Consider the following 22,154-nt stretch of genomic DNA (forward strand, 5'->3'; position numbering starts at 1 on the left):
TGTTATGATTTATTCAGTGATCCACAGACCAAGGTACCGCAGAAACAAAGGCTTCTAAAAGTCACTACTTTCTTTAATAAATCAACTTAATCAAATAAAGACTTGCAAGCGTTGATACGAATTTTAGTTAAATGTATAATTAATCACTGATATCACTATTTCCACTACACAATGTAAACTAATTCGTAACACACTCTGAACTGTGTTTCAAAACAGGAATTGTAAACTTAAACTTTTAACTAATCTGTTTGTAACAGCCATCACAAAAAAAAAAACTTGACAGGTGACCTTTCTGCGGATGGGTTACGTCACTGTTGTACTGTTTTCTACTGTTGATTGGTATATATGATCTGGGTGTGGTTGCTATAGTAAACTAACAGAACGGTGTGCTCTAATTCTAATTATCTACGTTTATATTTGTTTTAAATAATGCACGTATTAAAGTGTTTAGTGTCCGCACTATAACTACGGTTTACTACTGTAGGTGGTAGAAGTTATGTCTTTTACAGCTTTCTGTTGCTAACCATCCAAGCTCCATAATGCCTAACCTGGGTAACTCTGTTTGACTTTGTCCCTCTCTTTACATCTTACCTAAACTTGCTGTTTTCACAAACTAACTCAAATTGATCTTTATGTTTTTCTCTCTGTAGTTAGCAATAGTACATTTAGTGTTCCTTGGAATATCACATGCTTGCCCTGTTGGTAATGAAAGCTCAGGGTTTTAAATGTGGTCAGGAGGGTTGCACAAGCAGTCAATTGTCCTTTGCATTAACTTGTGTTTGGTTATTTAAGTTGGTAACCACAAATGAAAGCAAATATATTAAGGAAATATTAATTACATGGCAAAATTAAATCTCTGAAATATATCTACAATAATTACATTGTTGGCCATTTTTATAGATACCAAGGCATCTTTGCGAATGGGCACTGCTGTATATAAACTTCTCTCCATGCTGTCCCTAAACAGTTTCAGTAATCTACCTGTATAGACGCCAACAGTACTAAACTAATACTGTAAGGATACAGGAATTTGTAGACGGCCCCTTTCCTATTCTCTGTGTGTAATTTGTGGACGCTCCCCTCGCCTGATCGAACACCTTAATACTTTGCAGACGCTCCCTTCCTCATTCAATGATCTGTCCGACGAAACGGCTGCGGACCGTCTGTACTGCAGTTGTAATTTTAATAAGCTATTATTAAAATTATTCACTTCTGCCGTTTCTACAGGAATACGATCTGTCTTTTGAAGATTTACATTTTAAGATTTTATTTTGATACCCACCTGTGTGTATGGTCTGAGGGTCCTTACTTCCTCAATCAGCTGATAGCCGGCTGTATATTACTGGGCAGTTTTTACAGGAGTAGTATAGGCTACATAATTATTAATTTTATTTTGTAGATAGCTGTTTTTCATTGATCTGTACAATGCGGACTCATTTTCGATTACCGAAACGGTCGTTAATGGCTCTTTTATTCCTATTTTCGCTCTCATCCTCTGCAATGTACTTCATATATTCAGCACCTGGGACCGGTAAGTAAATTATTATTATTATTATTATTATTATTATTATTATTATTATTATTATTATTATTATTATTATTATCAAGTGTTATATTTGTAATATTATATACATTAAGATTAAACGCATTTATTATACTTTAGTACATTAGGTAGAATGAGTAAAATCTTATTGGTAAAATAAATAATAAAACACGTTTACGTGACGTTACGCCGCTTGCCACTGCTCGCCCAGGCAGCAAACACGGAATCCGCACCTGAAATGATTATGGAAACAATTTGTTTGGTGGTGGGGCTGGGTGCGGGAGGCAGCGGTAGGGGTCGTGACAGTATAAATAATTGGAGATTTGATTGCTGCTTTTGGATTGTGGGTCACATAACTAAATGCTGGATGGCTAAACGGATCAGTGGTCATTAGTGTTTTTGTGTATTTTATGTGCTTGCATTCAGTACCCATTTTGAAACGGGTACCTTTTGTGGGGACAGGGGCTTGCTGTGTGAGATGGTAATTTTGGCCACAAAAAAAAAGTATAGTCTACATAAGCATGCTCATCAATTTACCCATGAAGGCCTGCAAAGGTCAGAAGTGGATCCACAATCACTGTCAGAATACAGCATGGTATTGATTCCACCCTCTCTGCTTAGATCCAGCCTAAAAACGTGTACAGTAATTTGCACAGGCTTACTGGAAGGTAAACCCCGGAAGAGTGGTGGGTTTGGCATTCTGTTATCACAGGCTTCTGTTCAAATCAAATGAAGAGTTTGGTGATGCCAGGTCTCAGGAATATGTTTGAATGACATAAGCCTACACATGATAAGATCGGAAAAGAATGGTATCTAGGTTGTTTTACATGCCAGTAAGCGATTTACAGATAGTAGTGTACTGCACCTTTAATGACGTAGGCTACTGCCTGTCAGGTTTTCCACAGGTAAAAAGGTAAGCTATTTTTAATCTTTAAGAATGATCTATGATATTTGAGAGTAAATTGCTGCCAATCTGCCATTGTTAAGGTTTTCTGATGTTGATTCATTCTTTAGTATATAAACTGATACTGATATTCTGAAGGTTTGATCACCTCATTTATCATACTGTAACTGATCTGATCTGTTCTAGTCTAGCCAGCTTCTGTCATAGCTCTGTCGCTGACTGCTCCCTGAGTATGACTAGAGCCTGTCAGCCCTTACGAAATGTAACACTCGTGGCTTTCCGGAACCCTGCTACAGCAATGAGGGCTTCCCCACCCCCAACAGCTTGGATGCAGGATATGAATGATTTCCCTGTGGTCTGGGTCAGCATCCAGGATCCTCATGCAAGGCAGAGGAAGCCACTCTACAGTCAAAGGACTTTTTTGCTGGAAGCACAGGCCGTATTTACTAGCAACAGATTTTCTGTTGTGCACTGCAGATAAATAGCAGAGGCAGCCTGAATAAGCTGCCATCTGTATTTACCTGTGTTTAGTTGTGTCTCAAGTTACAGTCTCAAAGTAGTACAGGGTACATTATAGGAGTTTGTACTTTACCTGAAACAACATGGTGGCCCAATACAACTGCAGTCCTCTCTAAACCACTGCCTGCAGCACAACCTGTGATTTCACACCCAAATCCTGATCAGGCCCAACCCTGGTACTAACCCACAATATTGCTCCATTTAACCCTTTCAGTCCTGGGTCATCTGTTTATTTGTCAGTGTGTCACTTGAGAACATATGTGCTCCATTTCTGGAAGGATTAGGCAAGACATCTGGAAAAAATAAAAAAGCAACACCTAGATGCTCTTGTTTGCTGTATTTTCCTTTAAAGATGCATGCTAGAATTTCCTGTCCCTTGCACTGCTCACAGAACAAAGGTCTAAAGCATTGAAGCTTCTGACCTCAAACTAGATACCAGCTCTGCTCTGAGGTGAGCCATCCTTGCCGTGACACTGTCCAAGTATGCAAAAACATCAAGGTCAGAGCTGATCTCATACAGTATGTCGTGATATTGGCTATGGAGTTTTATTCCCCCATCTTGGGACTAATAGTAATATCTGTGGTCGCACAACTTTTTTTCTTATTTGAATATTCCTTCAAAATTCAGATGTCTACGTTAATATTAGCATTTTTATAAAATGGTTATTTTAAATACTCTATCCTGATTGGTCAAAACAGTTCACATGGGGGTGTTGATATTACAGTGTGTCCCCTTCGGTCGGCACTTCGTTTCAAAATGAGGCAAATCACAGGTAGATATCCATACGCCACTAGAATTCTGAAAAAGAAGGCAGACATGTTGGAATTTATCGCAATGTACATGACTGACGAGATTGATGTCAATGTTGACCTTTTACTGAATGAGTCTGAATCGGACACCAGTGATTAATTCAAGTAGTAAAAAAAAAAAACAACAATATCTTAAACTTTCAGCTTTTTAAACAAGATTTGGTTTGCTGTTAAAAAGTGACTTCGGTGGTTAAATGGATGTTTTTTTTTGTCCCTGCCACCGTCTATGTTCGTTCTTTCAGTTGCATCTCCTGCAATGATTTTTTTAAATTGAGTTAGTTAGCCCATTTTATAAGCGCAATAAGGCACTTCAGGGTGTGTGTTGCCAGGCGGTTGAAGCCATACGGCTTTGCCTCATGACTTACAACACAGCCATGCCTTATTGCTTAAGTAATTATACAGTCATCAGCGATACTGTTTTGTAATTAGCTGTACTGTAACAAACATAGAACAGAAACACTGCTCTTTTTATTTCAGACATCAGTAATATGAGTATGTGTTTTTTTTTAAATACAAAGGCAATTGCTATTGCTTATTAGGTTTAAACAAAACAGCAAATGTCATCCAGGAGAGCAGCATGCCGTATGAATGGGATCAGCGGTGCTTAACAAGATTCCCAGGGATTACTGTGTACAGTGATGTAATCGGGACGAGCAGCATCCCTGCATGAATCCACTGGGGATACACAGATACCACACTGAGTTACAACATTCACTGCAATTATATCTGCATTGCATCTATCATCTTGCCTGTTGTCCCAGAATCTCTTTTAATTGGCACGGTACGTTTCATCTATTCATACATAAAATCCGGGTAATAATGTCTTAATTATATTTGTAACTGCTGTTTAACTTAATGCTTGTAAAAATAAATAAATAAATGAAATAAAAATGCTGTTGGTTAAATGGAACTTTGTGGTTTTGGCTTAACTGTGACAAATAAAGTTATGTTTGGTGGTATTGGTTTTATTTTTTAAAATGCGGAACCACAGCATTAACTCTGACGTTTTTTAATTTTCTTTTTATTCGCAGGGCTTCCTTTAATGCTGTGGAGGGGCAGTTCTTTTATGTAATATACATTACACAGGGATAGAACAGGAGTCTGAAGGGTGACTGTCAAAATAAGAAAACACTGTACTACTGTACAGCTGTCATATATATTATTTGTTTCAGATTTCTTACCTGAACTAGAAGTTTGAAGCTGTAATTAATACTAAAGTAGTTTATTGTAGCAACTTTGTACAGTATTATAATACAGTTGTCAGTGGAAACGAGAATTGTCAACTAGGTTTGAAGGCTAAACTATGGACAAATGCACACATACTTTGGTACACTACAGATTTAAAAGGAAAGGGTCAGAGTGCAGTCAGACTGCCTCTTGCCATGTGCTGTACGCCTGACTCGGCCACATGTGATACCAAGTGTGAGTGTGTACTGCAGCTCCCTGTCTTGAAGAGGGGGGGTCCTGTGCTCACAATTAAACAAGCGTCAGGAGTAATAGCCCCAGAAAAGCCTCCTCTTGTCTCTGGAGTTTGAGTAGAGTCACAGGATGGGATGATAATTCCATTGCAGAGACAGAACCCAGATTGTTGCAGGACTTCAGTTACTTTAATCCTCTACTGTAGTGAGCTTTCTTTCTTTTTCTGTAGATCTTGTGCGTTTTACTGCTTATTCTTTATGTGGGTGCAGCAGGGATGGAAATAAGACTCTATTGAATTCCAGGTTTTACTGCGGACTTGATTAGCCACAGTGTGCAGGTACTGTAACAAGCTCAGGTGTGTCTTATTAAAACACCTAGAAAAACCAGGAATGGATCAAACTGCTATGCAATCGGAGTCTTATTTTCATCCCTGCTCCAGTGAGCAGTCTGTGATACAGTATGCTGTAGGCTATGTAGACCGGTTAACCGGAGCCTACTTTTTATAGTCCAGATACGTCTATTTCAGCACTTAAAAATATGTACAAATATTTATGTGCGTAATCCTGTTGTGCATCATTACTATTAAAGTGTATTTGTGTTTTTAAGGTTCAGGCGATATGGAGTATGTGGTTTCTTAATGAATCATGTGGCAGCATGTCCTGGCTGTTGAAACATTCAGTGTCACAGCCCTGGAATTACCACTTTTAACCTGCAAGAACATGCAGATTTACGAGTCTTGTAGTGATTTCTACAGAATTGTACTGTGTAGAACATGCTGTCATCCTCCAAACTGAGATTTGAAATTAAGATCCCTTTAATGCAGTGTATAAATCAAGGCGATGTTTGAAGGAATCTCCTGTTTTTATCCAGTTATAATGTGAAGCATGAAGCTGCTGATGTTTAGGCTAATTGTTCATAGCATGGCCACATTTCCTTCTTCAATGGAATTTTTTTTTTAATCTTGTGCACACCTTACTATCACGTGGCTAAGAGACAGTAAGTCATGCACACAAAATATGTATTTTTTTCTCTCATGAACCCTCACGGGCTCCCTGTATTAGGCCTGTATTTATAATCAACCTTGAAAATCAGGAAAATAAATAAATGATGAGCAAATAAATAAATGACAAGTTATTCTGTACAGTAAGACTAACAGTGTATTATAGGATCAGGCGTATATCCCTTTCTAATATATTAAGATATAAATAACCGTGTACTGTTTGGGGGGGGGGGGGGCAGGGGGGTTAATTCTTGGTAAAAACTGCCAATTTAGTGTGGTTTACAGTAATGATTGCTGCAAGAATGCTTTCCACATTCTAGTTGCTGCTTCATTCCAAACTCATCATACACCTGAAACTGGTTGTTACTGTACAGCACATGTATTTCTTCATGGTTTTGCCAGGAAATGCTGTTGTACTTCCTCATGCAATTCTCTTTTTCTGTGTTGGTTGCAATAGCAGATATTTGCAACAGGAAGTAGAAAGATGTGAAATCAACCGTTCCTATCTGGGATGTACTGTTTTAAAAACACGGTTACGTCTATAAGAAGCTGGTTACCTTAATGTCACCTTGATAGGCATTTACTTATAGATGCAGTGCTTCACTACACGGTGGTTCATCTTTTGTAGTTTTGCTTCCAAGCCAGTTTTGAATGGGAGGAATCTTGTCTCTTTTGGCCCTGCAAACAAATAGGACTGTCGGCAAACAGCTGCTTTGTGCTAAAGTACAGTGGAGTGCGGAAAACAGGCACCAGGGGATTCTATTTTAGTGTCAAATGAAATCACATTTGATTCAGATCTGGATCATGTGAAACTCTTTAACGGTTTTGGACCGGTATGTGGAATCTGATGTTATTGCTTTACAATGAGCTGTTGTGTTTTACAGTAATCTGTGTGGGGGTTTAATGGATACCTTCTGTCTTGGGTGTGGGTGTAGAAACCTTACTTGTTGATTACATAATACCCAGTTAAATAGGGTACTAGGAGACTTGCCAGAGCTCTGGGTTTACTTCCATTTCGGCTCAATGAATTTAATGTCAGCCCCCAGAAGGTTCAAAGGTTCAGTGCATCATAAATCCACCACATGATTTGTCAGTCTGTGCTCCAGGCTGTGAAGTGAATGTCAGGGAGTCTGCATTGAGATTTATATGAAGTTGAGGTTGTGCAAAACTTGCCTCCTTCCCCAAGGAATCCCTAGATTACGTAACAAACAATCAATCAATCTATTTTATATAGCGCCTTTCATAGTGGACCACCATCACAAAGCGCTTTACAAGATAGTGAGGAACAATGCATAATACATTAAATACAATGAGATACAGGGCATAGAACAATGCAAATACATTAAATACAGGCATAATACATTAAATAAGAGGCTAGGATGTGAATTCTAAACATTGTGGATGTGTGTGTCAAATCTGAAATAGCAATTTAGACAACAGCTAATAACAGATATCAGACTTAAAGAACACTGAAAGCAAGAGAGAACAAGTGGGTTTGAGAGCACGCACTGAAGCTGGGAGAGAGTTCCAGAGAGTCGGGGCCATGAAGCTAAAAGAGCGCTGTCCGAGTGTGGTGTACTTTTGCTTGGGTATAACAAGCAGGCCTGAGTCAAAGGACCTCAGCTTGCGTGCAGGGACATAGCGGGTCAGCAGGTTGGAGAGGTACTCTGGACCTGTGTGATGAAGGGCCTTGTAGGCAAGCAGGAGAATTTTGAAAGTAATCCTGAACTTTACAGGTGCAGCTTGGCAAGACGGGGTAATGTGATCATGTTTTTTACATCTGGTAATTATCCTAGCAGCGGCATTTTGAACCAGCTGCAGTCTGTTTATGGTGCGTAACGGGAGTCCACCGTAGAGAGCGTTGCAGTAGTCGAGTCGAGAGGAGATGAATGCATGACAGAGTATTATTATTATTATTATTATTATTATTATTATTATTATTATTATTTATTTATTTATTTATTTCTTAGCAAACGCCCTTATCCAGGGCGACTTACAATCGTAAGCAAATACATTTCAAGTGTTACAGTACAAGTAATAATACAATAAGAGCAAGATAAATACAATGACTTTGGTTCAAGCAAGTACAAGTGTGACAAAATACAATTCAATAATACAGCAGATAACAGTGACAGTTACATCAGGATATGATTAACTACAAAATACTACAGATTAAACACTTGGCAGATTACAGTACTCTGAAGTACAGGATTAAATGCAGTAAAATAGGGGTCAGATAAGAGCAAATAAAGTGCATTTAAGGAAGGGTGATAGTGTCCCAGGGGAAAAACAGAGGAGTTCTACAGGTGCTGTCTGAAGAGGTGAATCTTAAGGAAGCGCCGGAATGTGGTCAGAGACTGGGCGGTCCTGACATCTGTAGGAAGGTCATTCCACCACTGCGGAGCGAGGGTGGAGAAGGAGCGGGCTCTGGAGGCAGAGGAGCGTAGAGGAGGTAGAGCTAGTCTTCTAGTGCAGGCGGAGCGGAGAGGTCGAGTGGGGGTGTAGGGAGATGAGGGTCTGGAGGTAGCTGGGTGCAGTCTGGTCAAGGCATCTGTAGGCTAGTACAAGAGTCTTGAACTGGATGCGAGTGGTGATCGGGAGCCAGTGTGTCTGAGTGGTATACTGCAGTTTGTGCAGTTCTAGGAACACTTACAAGCTGGTTGCATTGCAGTACAAATGATTAGGTGTACAGAAAAAGACAAAGCTATAAACTGCAATAAGAATGAAATCCACAAATACAACAATAGCTATGATAAAATACAAATTCCTTTTTGATATGTGTGCATAAACAATATCTAAGTACACCTTCTATATAAACAGTGAAATGCAAATCCAAGAAAAGGTTACCACTGTTAAATCTCTAAAAGAGTTTGGTCTGAGTCACTGTTGTGTATTGATGATTATGTGCATGACTCACATATGTGGACTGCAGAACACAGTTCAGAAACTTTATCCTGTTAAAAAGACAGAGAGGTACAGTATCAGTTACTCTGCTGTATAAATAACTCAAATGTACAATAGGCATGGCAGAGGAATCAACTGACCCCAGTCTCTTATCCCCTTTGCCATGTGAATGTGTCTCTGGTGTTGCCTGATCAAACAAGCTGCTTGAAAGACACTTTAATCGGGTGCAGAGTCCAGGCACATAGAATACTGTAAGGCAAGGAGCCTGGCTGGTATGTGCTGAACAAGCAGCTCTTTAAAGAGGTTGAAGTCTGTGGTTAGAAAAGTCACTTTGTTTGATTGCTTTAGCAATTTGAAAGGGCAAGAAAGAACAGCACTCTTAAGAACACGCTGTACCTTCAGGGCACTGTCTATTTGTTTTTTTAAATGGCCACAATGATTTCGAAACTTGGATAACTATTCCACATACACCCTTTTGTTGAAACCTGTTCACTTCCTTCATTTCTCGTCTTTAATGCGTGCCTCTACTCCAGTCCTGCCCTTGGTTTATGTGACCTAGTGACACAAACCTGAAATACAGTAGGTAAGTAACCCTGCAGCCCTCTCTTCTCTCTGTTTTCTCTTAGTAAACGAGTATCTGTTCATGGTGCAAGCACAGAGCATCCAGTTCAGGAAGAACGTGCGGACGATTGGAGCCCAGGTTTATGAGCAGGTGGTGCGAGGGGCCTACAGCAATGGCACAGGTGGGTCAGCTACAGACACAGTACTGTAGAACTGTACAGGGATGGGAAGAAGATTCCCACTGCATAGTAGTCTGATCCATTCCTGTTTTTTATACTTAATAAGTTTAATAAGACTGAGCTTGGCACTGTACATACACACTGGCTAATCAAGCTTGTATTAAAACCTGGAATGGGTGAAACTGCTATACTATCGGAGTCTTATTTCCATCCCTACTGTATATCTGCAGAGGGCATTCCCCTTTCTTATGTATATGGAACAGTACTCACAAATATACTTAGGAAGCTCCCATAAATGCTTTTCCTATTAACCCAAGTACAATGACATTTTTAAATGAAAACTGGGAACTCATTTTTAACAGACTGACACTTTCTTTTGTTTGTTTCTCCTTACACATCATACACAGGCAAAATGTTACTTACTGTGTGCTTGTAACATTGATATCACTAGGCAATTACAGGTTTTAATAGCTAACGTGATCCGGCATGCCGTATCTAAAAATAAATACAGGATTGCTGTGTCATTATAATGATTGCAAAGGAACAAGAAGTTAATAAACATGCTGGAAAGAGCTGAAGAAAGTAATGGTAGATAACAGATATCCCTTCTAGTCTGTTAAATATTCTTTGTGGGCACAAAATAAGGAAGTTATTAATTTTATATTAGAAAGTGTTTCAGGGTGTGACCCGAAAAAAACCCTTTAACTTCCCATTGTTGTATGGAGCTACAATAAACAAAGCTAAGACAGCAGAGACAATACTACTAAAACGAATGATCTGTCAGAAAGTACTTTTTAAAGACTAGCAAGGTGAATAGGCATAGTAGGACACAGCCCTACAAACGATCTTTTCTGAGAAATGCCTTTCTTGGTGACGTTTAGCAAATATGTAATGCAATATAACAACAGGCAACAGTGGGTGTTAAAAACCAACCCAGATCATGTATCTGCTTGTTCAAATATTCATCTGAATGTTGTCTAAGCCTCTGGTTTCTTTTAAGTGCTGTGCTGAAAGTGAATGGTACTTTGGAGGAGTGTTCTGTAGGTTTATAGTATCTTTAAGGTGATAGGAATGCAGGTGTGAATTCCGGTGTGTACCATGGTCAGTGCATGAGTGCAAGAACGCAGTCGTCGGAGATCACAAGTACAGCAAGTACACGTGACCAGCTGAGAGGACAGGTACAGAGGAGCTTAGAGAGTTAAACACTTTTTACAGGATTGATATTGGATCTCAAGGTCATTCGGTGACAAAGCCTAACAAGTACCACCTATTCAGTCCTTGGCATTCCTGGCGGGTGCAGTGGACGTGTCTTGGTTTGCTTGATATTTTATTAACCTGGATGGCTTTTTCTTTCTCTCACAGATTATCCTTTTGAGTTTAACCTCAGCGAGCCCTATGTCCAAACCACCACATTCCTGCCTGAAGGTTTTACTTACCTGCCCAATGAAACCTGTCCTGAGAGACTTCCCTCAATGAGTGAGTATGACCAGGAGCCCCTCCCATCCACTGCACTGGCCACTGTCTTGTAATCAGTCCAGTAGTTTATTGGATTGTGAGTAAGAGTGAGAGTTAGTCAGTCCTGAAGCTAATAGCTTTAAGACCAGCATGCTGTACACTGCCAGTTTCTGTACAAGCAGGTGGTGTGAGGAGCCTACAGCAATGGCACAGGTGGGTCATCTACACACACAGCACATTAGTACTGTACAGGGATGGAAATAAGACCCATTGCATAGCAGTTGGATCCATTCCTCATTTTACTTTGAGTTTAATAGGACACAGCTGAGCTTGTTGCATACACACTGTGGCAAATCAGGCTTGCATTAAAACCTGGAATGGGTGAAACTGCTATGCAATAGGAGTCTTGTTTCCATCCCTACTGTACTGTATTTCTGCACAGGGTGTTCCCTATTCTTATGTATATGGAAAAATATAGTACTCACAAAAACACTTGGGATGCTCCAATAAATGCTTTTCCTATTAACCCAAGTACAATATCTTTGAAAAGATCACCCCTAATCCAAAGCAGCTTTTTACCAGATCATGCCTTAAGCTTGTACAGTACATCTCTATTAAGAGTATAATCATATCTCCATTGTCTATTGCTTTTTAATGAACTGGAGGCCAAGAGAATTTGCAAGCTTCGCAAACTATTTTATTAAATTACCATTCATTTTTTTGTGACACTTAGTCTTCCTGATTGGTTCAGCAACAAAAAGTTTGCAACATTACACTGCACCGTTTGTTTGAGCTGAACCTTGCACTGTTTTTACACATGGTAGACCATTGCTACCCAAGTGTTATCTGGGTATTTAGTGTTAATGCATTTGCCCTTCCTGTTAATTTCTCGAGTCAAGTTGGCCTAGAGACACTTTGAATCTGATATGCTTCATATATAAATACAGTCTAATACCCACAGGTCATATATTCATACAGTGTTTTTATATACACTAAATATAAATAGTTTCTGAACTGATAAGTAGCTCACAAAACTCACCCTTGCACAGCACAATCCCCAGCTGGTTTTCAATGTGAGTTTATTTTACACGCCATGCCTAGTACTTACACCCCTTCTCCCTTTGTCTGCCCTCCTTCTCTGCCTTTCCTAGAGGGGCCAGTGGACATCAATATGAGTGAGATTTCGATGGGGGAAGTCGAGCAGTCATTGATGGGGGACTCTGGTATCATGCTGGGGGGGCACTGGAAACCCCAGGACTGTGTGCCTCGCTGGAAGGTAAGCTACTCAGTGCTAATGCATGGAGGAATGGACACACACGTTTGCATTCTATATTTGTGGGGATTTCTCATTGACTCTCACTATAATTTTATTTACTATTTCTAACTCCAGTCAAACAAAACTCCACACAGGGTGAAAGTCGACAACAAACTAAATATTTTGGCACTTCTTTTTTTTTTAAAGGCATATTTAGTTCTTAAAAATGTGTTTTACAAAGTGGGGACGTCCACTTAGAGTTACTATCTTTGTGGGGACATTTTCTCAAATTTTGTCCGCACTTTGGTAGTAATACCTGCCCCCACACACACGCACACGCACACGGTGTAGTGCTGCATCCTATAATGATTTAACGGAACGTCTAGTTTGAATTCTATTGGCTGTTAAAAATAGACAGTGGTCAGTGGTTGTGCATTACATTATACCTCTGAGATAGCAGTATTTTTATTGGTAAGGACACAGGCGTTCTTCCTGTCTGCAAGCGCTTCCACCGAGGCACTCAGTGAATTAGACAGACATGCTGTTGCTGCAGAAAGGTTAAAAAAGTCATCTTTGGGCTTAATTTTACTGTAAGCAGCAAAACAGAAACGGGAAACATACCTGATATCTGAATGGTATTATGAGGTACTATAACAAAAAGAAGAAGTGGTTTTTAATCATGTGATACCTGTAATCTCAGTCAAAGAACTCCAGTTTCATTGTTATCTGCAGGACATAATTGTGCAGTTACAGCACGTGCTCAGTAAGGAGCTGTATAATCTTTTCAAACGTAGGCTGTTGCAGAAACAGCATTGTAGAGGCATTTCTAAGCAGCTGGGGATCTTAGCACCTCTTATATAAACAGTGTTTTCCCCTGGGGTTTATAAATTTGAGGGCAGCGTTATTTCTCTGCTGTTTAAATATTTTAAGTAGATCCCCCCATGTCTTAAGAGCTGAGAGTCTGTGTACTGTATCATCAAATAATTACCTCCCACATTTTGCTACTCAATAACCAACTTTGTTTTCTTGTTAGAATGAAATTCAGTACTATGTAGATTGACTGTGTCACTGTGTTATACTTCCTTATCATTCCTGTAGTAATAATGCCACTTTTGAGGCCACTGTAGGACTTGAGACAAGCCCAGTGCCTCTGGCACTGTGAAGTCAGTCAGAACAAAATTATTATCAGTCTGCTTCCTATTGCGACAGGATGTTGCAATGTTCACAGGTGTCTGCTTGTGGTGATTTTTTTGAAAAAAATTCCCTTTTTTTAAAACAACTGTTTTTTTTTTTTTAGAAATGCGTCTTAGACGTTGGTGTATTCATGTATTCAAAATGTATTATTCACATTACTTTCAGGAGACATTTATTATTATAGCAGTTGATTTTCATGACAGCTTGCCTGGACTCTGCCAGGCTGTAAATAATATACTAATAATAATATTAACTACTTTACTCAGCTGCTATAAATAAAATAAAGCAACTATCGTGATGTAATTGATAGTTATAAATGTGTCAGGGCAGAATTTAAGACTCCTGTTACATAGTAGTTTCAGCCATTCCAGCTTGTATGGCAAGCTTAATAAGAAAATGCTGAGCTTTATTAGAAACACCGTGCATGTTTTGTACATACCTCTTGAAATTAGGGCTCACAGAAAAGCCTGGAATGGTTGTACTGTACCCTGCCATGAGGTTTTACTAGAGCAGACTGACCCCAGCTACGTTGTTGACGCCACCTCCCCTGTCATTCCCTCATGCAGGTGGCAATCCTGGTGCCGTTCCGGAATCGACACGAACACCTTCCCGTGCTCTTCCGACATCTCATCCCAGCGCTCCAGAGACAGCGGCTGCACTTTGCCTTCTATGTCATCGAGCAGGTGGGAGCTGGGTTTGAAACGGGGGAGGGATACCAGACCCCAGCCGTTCAGTAAACCATGGTACCATTGCTGACTATCATTGTTTCATAGGCATTCATGGTATACCAGTGACTGGAGTAGAAAATGGTTTATCTGCTGTTTCATATACCAAGCATGGTGTGGCAACCATTAACCATTGTCGAGGACCAGAGCAGGGTTGTTAAGAGTTTGTGCTTCAACTGTGGGTTAAACTTTATATAGACGTGTAGGTCTTCAGATCCAGCCAGAATGGAAGGCTCCCCCTGCAGGCTCAGAGTGGTAATGAGGCTGGCTGTGTGTTTCAGGCTGGGACTCACACCTTCAACCGAGCCATGCTGTTCAACGTGGGCTTCCTGGAAGCCATGAAGGATCTGGACTGGGACTGTGTCATCTTCCACGACGTGGACCACATCCTGGAGAACGACCGCAACTACTACGGCTGCGGGGACATGCCACGGCACTTCGCAGTCAAGCTCAACAAGTATTCCTACCTGTGAGTCCGTGTGCTACAAATCGGGTGAAGAGTCCTTGTTCAAGAGCCGGCACAAAACCAGTGTTTCAGTATCAGGGAGGGAGAAACATTACGCGGAATAACAATAAAGTGTACATTTTGCTTTTGAATAATATGCATTTCCATTTCCAAAAGTAAATAATACTAAAGTAGATAAAATAGGAATGTGTTTATTGTATTTAACATCATAATAATAATAATAATAATAATAATAATAATAACGTATTTCTCTCCTTCTTGTTAGGCTGCCGTATGAAGAGTTTTTTGGGGGAGTCAGTGGGTTGACGGTGGAGCAGTATCGGAAAGTCAATGGCTTCCCCAATGCATTCTGGGGTTGGGGCGGAGAGGATGATGACCTCTGGAACAGGTAAGCAAGTGTTTGCACATCACACCCCTCGTTCTCCGGAAGAGAAAGGTGCTTCAGTCCACTCGGAGGTTGGTCTGGCTCAGTGCTTCAGTCCACTCGGAGGTTGGTCTGGCTCAGTGCTTCAGTCCACTCGGAGGTTGGTCTGGCTCAGTGCTTCAGTCCACTCGGAGGTTGGTCTGGCTCAGTGCTTCAGTCCACTCGGAGGTTGGTCTGGCTCAGTGCTTCAGTCCACTCGGAGGTTGGTCTGGCTCAGTGCTTCAGTCCACTCGGAGGTTGGTCTGGCTCAGTGCTTCAGTCCACTCGGAGGTTGGTCTGGCTCAGTGCTTCAGTCCACTTGTAGGTTGTTTTTGGCTCAGGCTCATATCTGATTTTGGAGCGGGTGATATTTCCAGAACTTTATTCACCTTTCCATTCTCTAAATGCTTTACATTGAGCCATGTGTGTTTAGTTCTGAAGTGCCACTCAGGCCCTTTTACAGGTGAACCTAGTTCAGAAAAGGTCTCATGAATCCCATCAGTTGAAAACGGCTGTTGTATGTCAGTGTATTTATCCTGTACTAATGTATCTAATTACATGCTGTGTTGTGACGCAGGGTGCAGAATGCCGGATACAACGTGAGCCGACCGCAAGGGGACATCGGCAGATACATGTCCATCCCTCACCATCACAGAGGGGAGGTGCAGTTCCTGGGCAGGTGAGGCTTGCTCACATTTCCACTCTGTCACACCCTCATACACTACTGTAGAAGTGATTAGTACTATCTAGTGCACTGTCATGCTCAAGCATTTCTTCTATTCTTTAATAGAACCAGGGGAGGCTCAGGGGGACGCATAGATGGGTTACACTTCTAAAGTGGATAGTTTGTGTACTGGCTTACAGATTTTAACATACCCAGACAGCAGCCAATCAAGAATAATCACACAGACTCAGTTTATTTATAGTTTAACGAATAACAGTGTATATATATATATATATATATATATATATATATATATATATATATATATATATATATATACTCCTTTGGTTTATTAACGCTTAAATGGATCACAGATCGAGTTTGAATCCAAGCTCCTAGACAATCCGGGCAGTCGGGCGCCTGCACAAACTAATTAATACTATAAAGCAATATGGTTACAATACGTGCTTCAATATAGGCGAGATATAAGTTCAAGATTGTGCTTACTCTCTTTTTCAGAGAAGTATGTCTTGAAATATAAAACAGGACAAAGAAAGGACAATCGTCCAAGCCCGAGGCTGTGAATACAGCACCAACAGCCAGCTTCGCAGCAGGGTCTTGCAAGAGATGGACCAGCTAAGTCTGTGTTACCAAACTCAACTGATGACTAAACTGCAGTTTTGCCCCCGAAATTGATCAGACTGTTTCCCTGCTTCGTGCGTCAGAAGGCTTAATTAAACCTATCTGTTTTTTTAGATATGAATCTAAAATGAATATACTCTAATGTCACACTACTCCTTAAAATGGATTAATATGCAGTACCAAGCTTTTCTCTATTTCTCTAACCCCAGGATAAGCTTTTCACGCACACTATTTTTCATATCAGTGAGTTCCCACGCCTCATTATCATTTCCTTCATCAGTGGGGAACCCCCCAAGAAATTAAGTTGTTTTTATTGATGGGCCATATACTTCTGCAGCATAGGCCTTCCATTCGAAAGGAGCTAGCACCTTGTACAAGGGGTTTTAGGATCACTTGTGACATCACGCTTACTATAAAGGGATTTTTTCTTAAGTACCTTCTGTTAAATGCATACCAGCTGTACACTTGATGGCGCTTTCATCACAACAGACACATTTGGGGAATAACACTATGGTGTGGTTTTGATGTATGTGGTGGCCATGGGGGTTAGTATAGGGAGATTAGGAAGGTGTGTATGTCTGTCCGCTCTGAGCAGTCTGTCTTCCCTGCAGGTACACACTGCTGCGACGCTCCAAGGAGAGACAGAGCCTGGACGGACTCAACAACCTGAAGTATCTCCCTCAGGTGACGAGGAAGCCTCTGTACTCCAACATTACCGTCAACTTGACACCAGAGCTGGCTCCTGTCAGCGACTACTGAGCAAGACTCACAATGAACAATGTGTCCACTAGCACAAACACAAATGCACAGACACAAGCATCCCGGCAACAAAGACCATTCAAATCACATAGACACACACACAGGACAGCCACGGTGTTCCCCAACTGTTCCAAACAGCACGTACTCGCACGCAGTCAGACACACACACTCACGTGAAAACGCACACAGTGTTTCCGGATTCATTTCAGCTCATACACACTGTTTACAGTCACATGGATGGCGGCATTAGGTTTGCACAGCTGTAGTTCCATCTCTGGTGGGACCGATAAGCTTACAAGACCACCGTGTTCAAGACGTTTCACTGTACTGTGTAGGAGAGCAAACATTTGATAAGATTAAAAAATCACGTCCACAGTCTAAGCAGCTGGTTCTGCTCTAGATCTGTAGCTAAGGATTTCAAATAATATAAAGAAAAAAAGTCTTGCTGTACACTAAATAGAAACAGCCCATTTTGAAGTGCGAACTCAATGGCCTGTTAAACATCTTCAAGTAGGAATGCGTGCAGAGAGAGGCAACAGATTTAAAGAGTCCCTCTTTTATAAGATGTGTGTATGTTAGTAATCTGTCACAAAGAGATACAGTGAAAGTGGGATGTTAAACCACACACTACAGAAGCCCCTTTCATGAACGGTTACTGAGCTCCAGTTTTGCAAGGCACCTGTGTCTGTATTTGGTGTAATTGGTGTGCCAGTCTCACTTACTCTGCACAGAACAACCCTGCTGAGAATTAGAACAAGCCATGGATTAAAGCTACAAGTCTACCTCCAAATTGTGACAAGTCCAGCTCTGACACACTCAATAAGACTGACTGAATGACATATTTGTTAGCCAGCAGGGTATCTCTCACTATCCGTTAACAGAGCTATTGCCATTATCATTCAAATGTGATGTAAGTAACTCCTGCAGTTGTGAATGTACCTCTTTGACAAAGTTGTACATCCTAGTGCTATGTGATTACTTGAATTTAGCTGTTTAACAAAACGATTGTTTCATTTGACAACGAGGTCAGTTATTCTTTGAAATGACGTTGAAATGAACGTGGTCTTTAACACATCCCCAACCCCAGAGCTGTGAATCTCGTTCAGATTCTCACCTTGCATACCAGTTAAAGGCTGGCCTGGAAAGTACATATCAGCACCATCTCAGAAGAGAGTGATATTCACAACACGCTGTCTGGAGCTGGGAGTCGGGACATCTCTGCGCCATCATCTGGAGGGAGATTGATTTCACTCAGACGCAATGAAATATCACCAGGAAGACTGATCTCTCTCCAGTGTGCCAAACCTGAGCCTTCACTCCCCCCTTCCTCACCCTCTTTACTTCAGCCGAATTACAATAGTTACGCTATTAGGAACAGAAAAATAACTCTGTTATCTGGTAGATCAGAAATCCTTTGATTTATTTCATTGCTATGCTATTGCTTTTACAGCAGCCATCTCCAAATGTTTGCTCTTCAGTTAAAGTTTAAGTAACTAAGTGTCGGATACAACGCCTTCTATGGCTGCTGTGGCTTAATAGTTTGTTCCTTGATGATTTACTTATATCAGATTGGCCATTAACAATCTGATATATAAGCAATCTGATAGTGACTCGGTCTTGCATTTTCAAATACCAAGGAAGAAAACTTTGGTTCAGATGTGTTTATTGATATCGGCAGATTTTTTTGGTTCCCTGAAAAGGCTAAAAACATTTGAAGCTTTATTTTGTCTCGTATCAATGACCCTACATTTCAGATGTGAGCATGAGTGGGGCAGTTCCTGTCCAGCTTGCATGTAATTTGAAGGGAGAGAGAAGAGACTAAAGAAAGCAGGAAGTTATGTCAGCTTTAGGCACACAGGAAGGATTACATGGTTCTCCACAGACAGCCACTGGGAGTCAATGAACACTTTCAATGTGTAATTAAGACTCTTTGAACTTGACTTTTATGGCCCCCCATGACTTGATTAACTACTGTGTTATCGTATTGCCAATGGCTTGTCATCAGAATAAATCACTGGAAAAGGCAGCTCCCAAAGAGGACTTCTGCAGTGCTAATAGGCAGCTATTGCTTCTTAAGGGGTAGCATTGATTTGCTCCAAATGTAATGCAATTGGGTGGAACAGGTGACTAAGATTGCAATCAAACTTGGTAATTGTGTGCCAGTGTTTAAACGTTTTAGAATGATACTGTGAATCTTTTTAACTAGCTACAATGGGGGGAAAAAGTGTGTGTGGGTACTCTGCACCTGGCACTGCTCATTTATAACTTGCTGGTATATAGAGCCCTATATACAGCAGTTATGTCCCATATACAATTCACAAAGGTATCATTCTAATACCTTTTGATTTTGACGTTGGCTCAAATAATGGCATTGAATCTTTTAAAAATTTAAAACATACAAAAGAAAGTGTTATCTTTTAAAAACCTTGATTTTGGGAATGTTTACATTTAAAAAAAGAATCAGCTGTTTTATTTTTTGTGGTTTTTTTTTTGTACATTTGTTTTTTGATGATGCTGTACGGATGAGGCTGGCCTCTGTATTTGTTGTGATTTATATTATTTAGCAGTCCTAGTAAAGCTACAATGGGTTTGTGACCTGAGGTGGGCATGTTGCCTCCAGCTCCCAGTCCTGGGCACTGGGCAGAGGTACTGGTTTGGTGCTAGTCCTGTAAGGTCATTCCAGTTCAGTTCTGTCCCAGGACTGGAGACCATTTTGTATGATGGCACTTTATTGCCTGACTAAAATGAGTTCTGTTGGGTTTCACCTCTCTTAGAGGGCATGGACCATGGAATAGAAGTGCCCATCTCAGAATGGCACCTGTTTGGGCAATTTAAGTCTTTAAGGGCCATGGGGAATAATCCTACTAATCTGGATGAGGGGACAGTATCTGCCTTACTGTCCCTGAAAGATTGGACGCTTTCCATATTAATATATTTTTATTTAAAAGTTTTATGTTTTTTTTTTTTAATTTTCTTTTTTAATGAAATTAATAAATAAATTATTATATATGGTACATAATGTGTTGCCCTGAATGTCTTCTGTGAGCCAGATACATTTTCATTCTTGTGAAGCACTGCATTTAGGGAAACCATTTTTTTAGAACAATAAGTCTTGCTTTGTTTTCAGCTTGTTTCCACATGCTTTCCCTGTACTTCTTGGAGTCGCATGATCTTATTAGAGACGCAGTGACAGTGATTGCTTAACGCCTGCTGTGAGAATTCTTTCCATTTGCTGTAAACATTACCTCATAAAATTCTAAGAAACAGTTTATGGTTCAGTAGAACTCCCTTTGTTGTAGTTCAGACTCATTTGCCTGTTTAACATATTCAAGCAGGAATGCATGCAGGAGAGAGATCTGGAATGGCAACATATTTGAAGTGGCCCTTGTTACATTACTCTTCTATAAGACCTGTGCATGTTAGTTACCTGTCCAAAAGCGACACAGCGAAAGTGGGATGTTAAACCACACACTACAGAAGCCCCTTTCAAGTAATTACTGAGCTCCAGTTTTGCAAGGCACCCTGGGTCTGTATTTGGTGTACTTGGTATGCCAGTCTCCCTTAATCTGCACAGAACAACCCTGCTGAGAATTAGAACAAGCCATGGATTAAAGCTACAAGTCTAACTCCAGCTTGTGACAAGCCCAACTCTGACACACACTCTTGCCACACTCTTCTGTAAGACCTGTGTATGGTAGCTGTCTGTCCAAAAAAGATTCAGCAAAAGTGGGATGTTAAACCACATCAAAGAGTTATAATTATTTCTACATAAGAAATTAAGGTTAAAAAAAAGAGAAGATTCTCGGCACAATAAAAGAGAATCCGACTGATCCACACACTGCACCTGCTCAATGATCAGTACGTTCGTGACTGATGTTGAGCTTCATTTATATTCATTCAAAGGGCCACAAAGCTTCTCTAAATATTTATACTGTTGGGGAAGCACAGGGATTGTTACAAAAATAAAGGCACCGCTCAGAGTACACATGACTAATGTTGTATGTAGATGTGCTTGTAATGTATGCAGAGGGGGAGACCTTCCAACCTAACGTGCTTCTACAAAACATTAAGATCTTGAAAGAGTGTAGGCATTAACAATTTGTTTTCATAGCTGTTTTAATGCTGAATGATATCTTTCCCAGTGCTGCTGCAAAAAAAAAAACACAAGAAGAAAAGAAAAGCTGTGTCTCGCCTAGTTTGAATAATGAGACGACTCTATAAAATAGATTGTTCATCTGCAAGCCACCTGTGTTGAAAGAAAGCCAGCAGGATGTTTCAATTAGAATGCGCAGGACACCTGTTTACAACTGGGAAATACAGCATAGAGTGGCCATTTTGGTTACTGATAGAATAAGCTTGTCCTGAAGGCAGTATGACCTGATTACAATGGTTTCACAGGCTGCTTATCCCTCTGCTTCTGAGTTTATTTTGGTAATGTGTTATTTTTTTTTATTTTTTATATATAAGGTAAAATAACCTGTATATCTTCTGAATGGCTTAAGGAAGGCAGGGAAAATCAGCCCCTGACAAAGCTCTTGTGTTCTCATTGTACAAGACACTCTCCTGTTATCAGTGCTCAGGCTGTTATCTTTATTGCTCCCTCCTCCTCGTTCTGCAGTCGATATCACCATAGCTACAGGAAGACATGGCTTTCAGCACAAAGCCGCTTTGTGGGGGGGAAGACTGCGCTTAACCCTGGATGTACCACAAGTGGTCTCTCCTGGTTCAGCCACAGTGCATCTCCTCCCAGGC

General features: G+C 40.5%; 1 protein-coding gene across 2 annotated transcripts; it reads left to right on the top strand.

The window, feature by feature from the left end:
- The first annotated feature begins 12 nt into the window (after positions 1-12).
- LOC117423234 (beta-1,4-galactosyltransferase 5-like) lies at positions 13-20,421 on the top strand. 2 transcript variants are annotated; one of them, XM_059003646.1, is made up of 9 exons: positions 13-33; positions 9,726-9,842; positions 11,202-11,315; positions 12,446-12,570; positions 14,310-14,426; positions 14,750-14,937; positions 15,200-15,322; positions 15,915-16,016; positions 17,255-20,421. In XM_059003646.1, exons 2-9 carry the CDS (start codon positions 9,743-9,745, stop codon positions 17,400-17,402), a joined length of 1,017 nt encoding a protein of 338 aa, XP_058859629.1. In that variant the 5' UTR covers positions 13-33; positions 9,726-9,742; the 3' UTR covers positions 17,403-20,421. The 2 variants fall into 2 exon arrangements, with proteins under 2 accessions (XP_058859629.1, XP_058859628.1); XM_059003645.1 differs by lacking the exon at positions 13-33 and adding an exon at positions 1,112-1,531.
- The last annotated feature ends 1,733 nt before the right edge of the window (positions 20,422-22,154 follow it).

This window comes from Acipenser ruthenus, chromosome 29 (genome assembly GCF_902713425.1).
Source record: "Acipenser ruthenus chromosome 29, fAciRut3.2 maternal haplotype, whole genome shotgun sequence".
Classification (NCBI taxonomy): Eukaryota; Metazoa; Chordata; class Actinopteri; order Acipenseriformes; family Acipenseridae; genus Acipenser; species Acipenser ruthenus.

Bases quoted from the DNA above. Each gene is read 5' to 3' on its own strand.
- LOC117423234 (XM_059003645.1), top strand. From the start codon at position 1,426: ATGCGGACTCATTTTCGATTACCGAAACGGTCGTTAATGGCTCTTTTA. The intron at 11,316-12,445 runs GTGAGTATGACC...TGCCTTTCCTAG, and splicing joins TGAGAGACTTCCCTCAATGA to AGGGGCCAGTGGACATCAAT. The intron at 12,571-14,309 runs GTAAGCTACTCA...TCCCTCATGCAG, and splicing joins ACTGTGTGCCTCGCTGGAAG to GTGGCAATCCTGGTGCCGTT.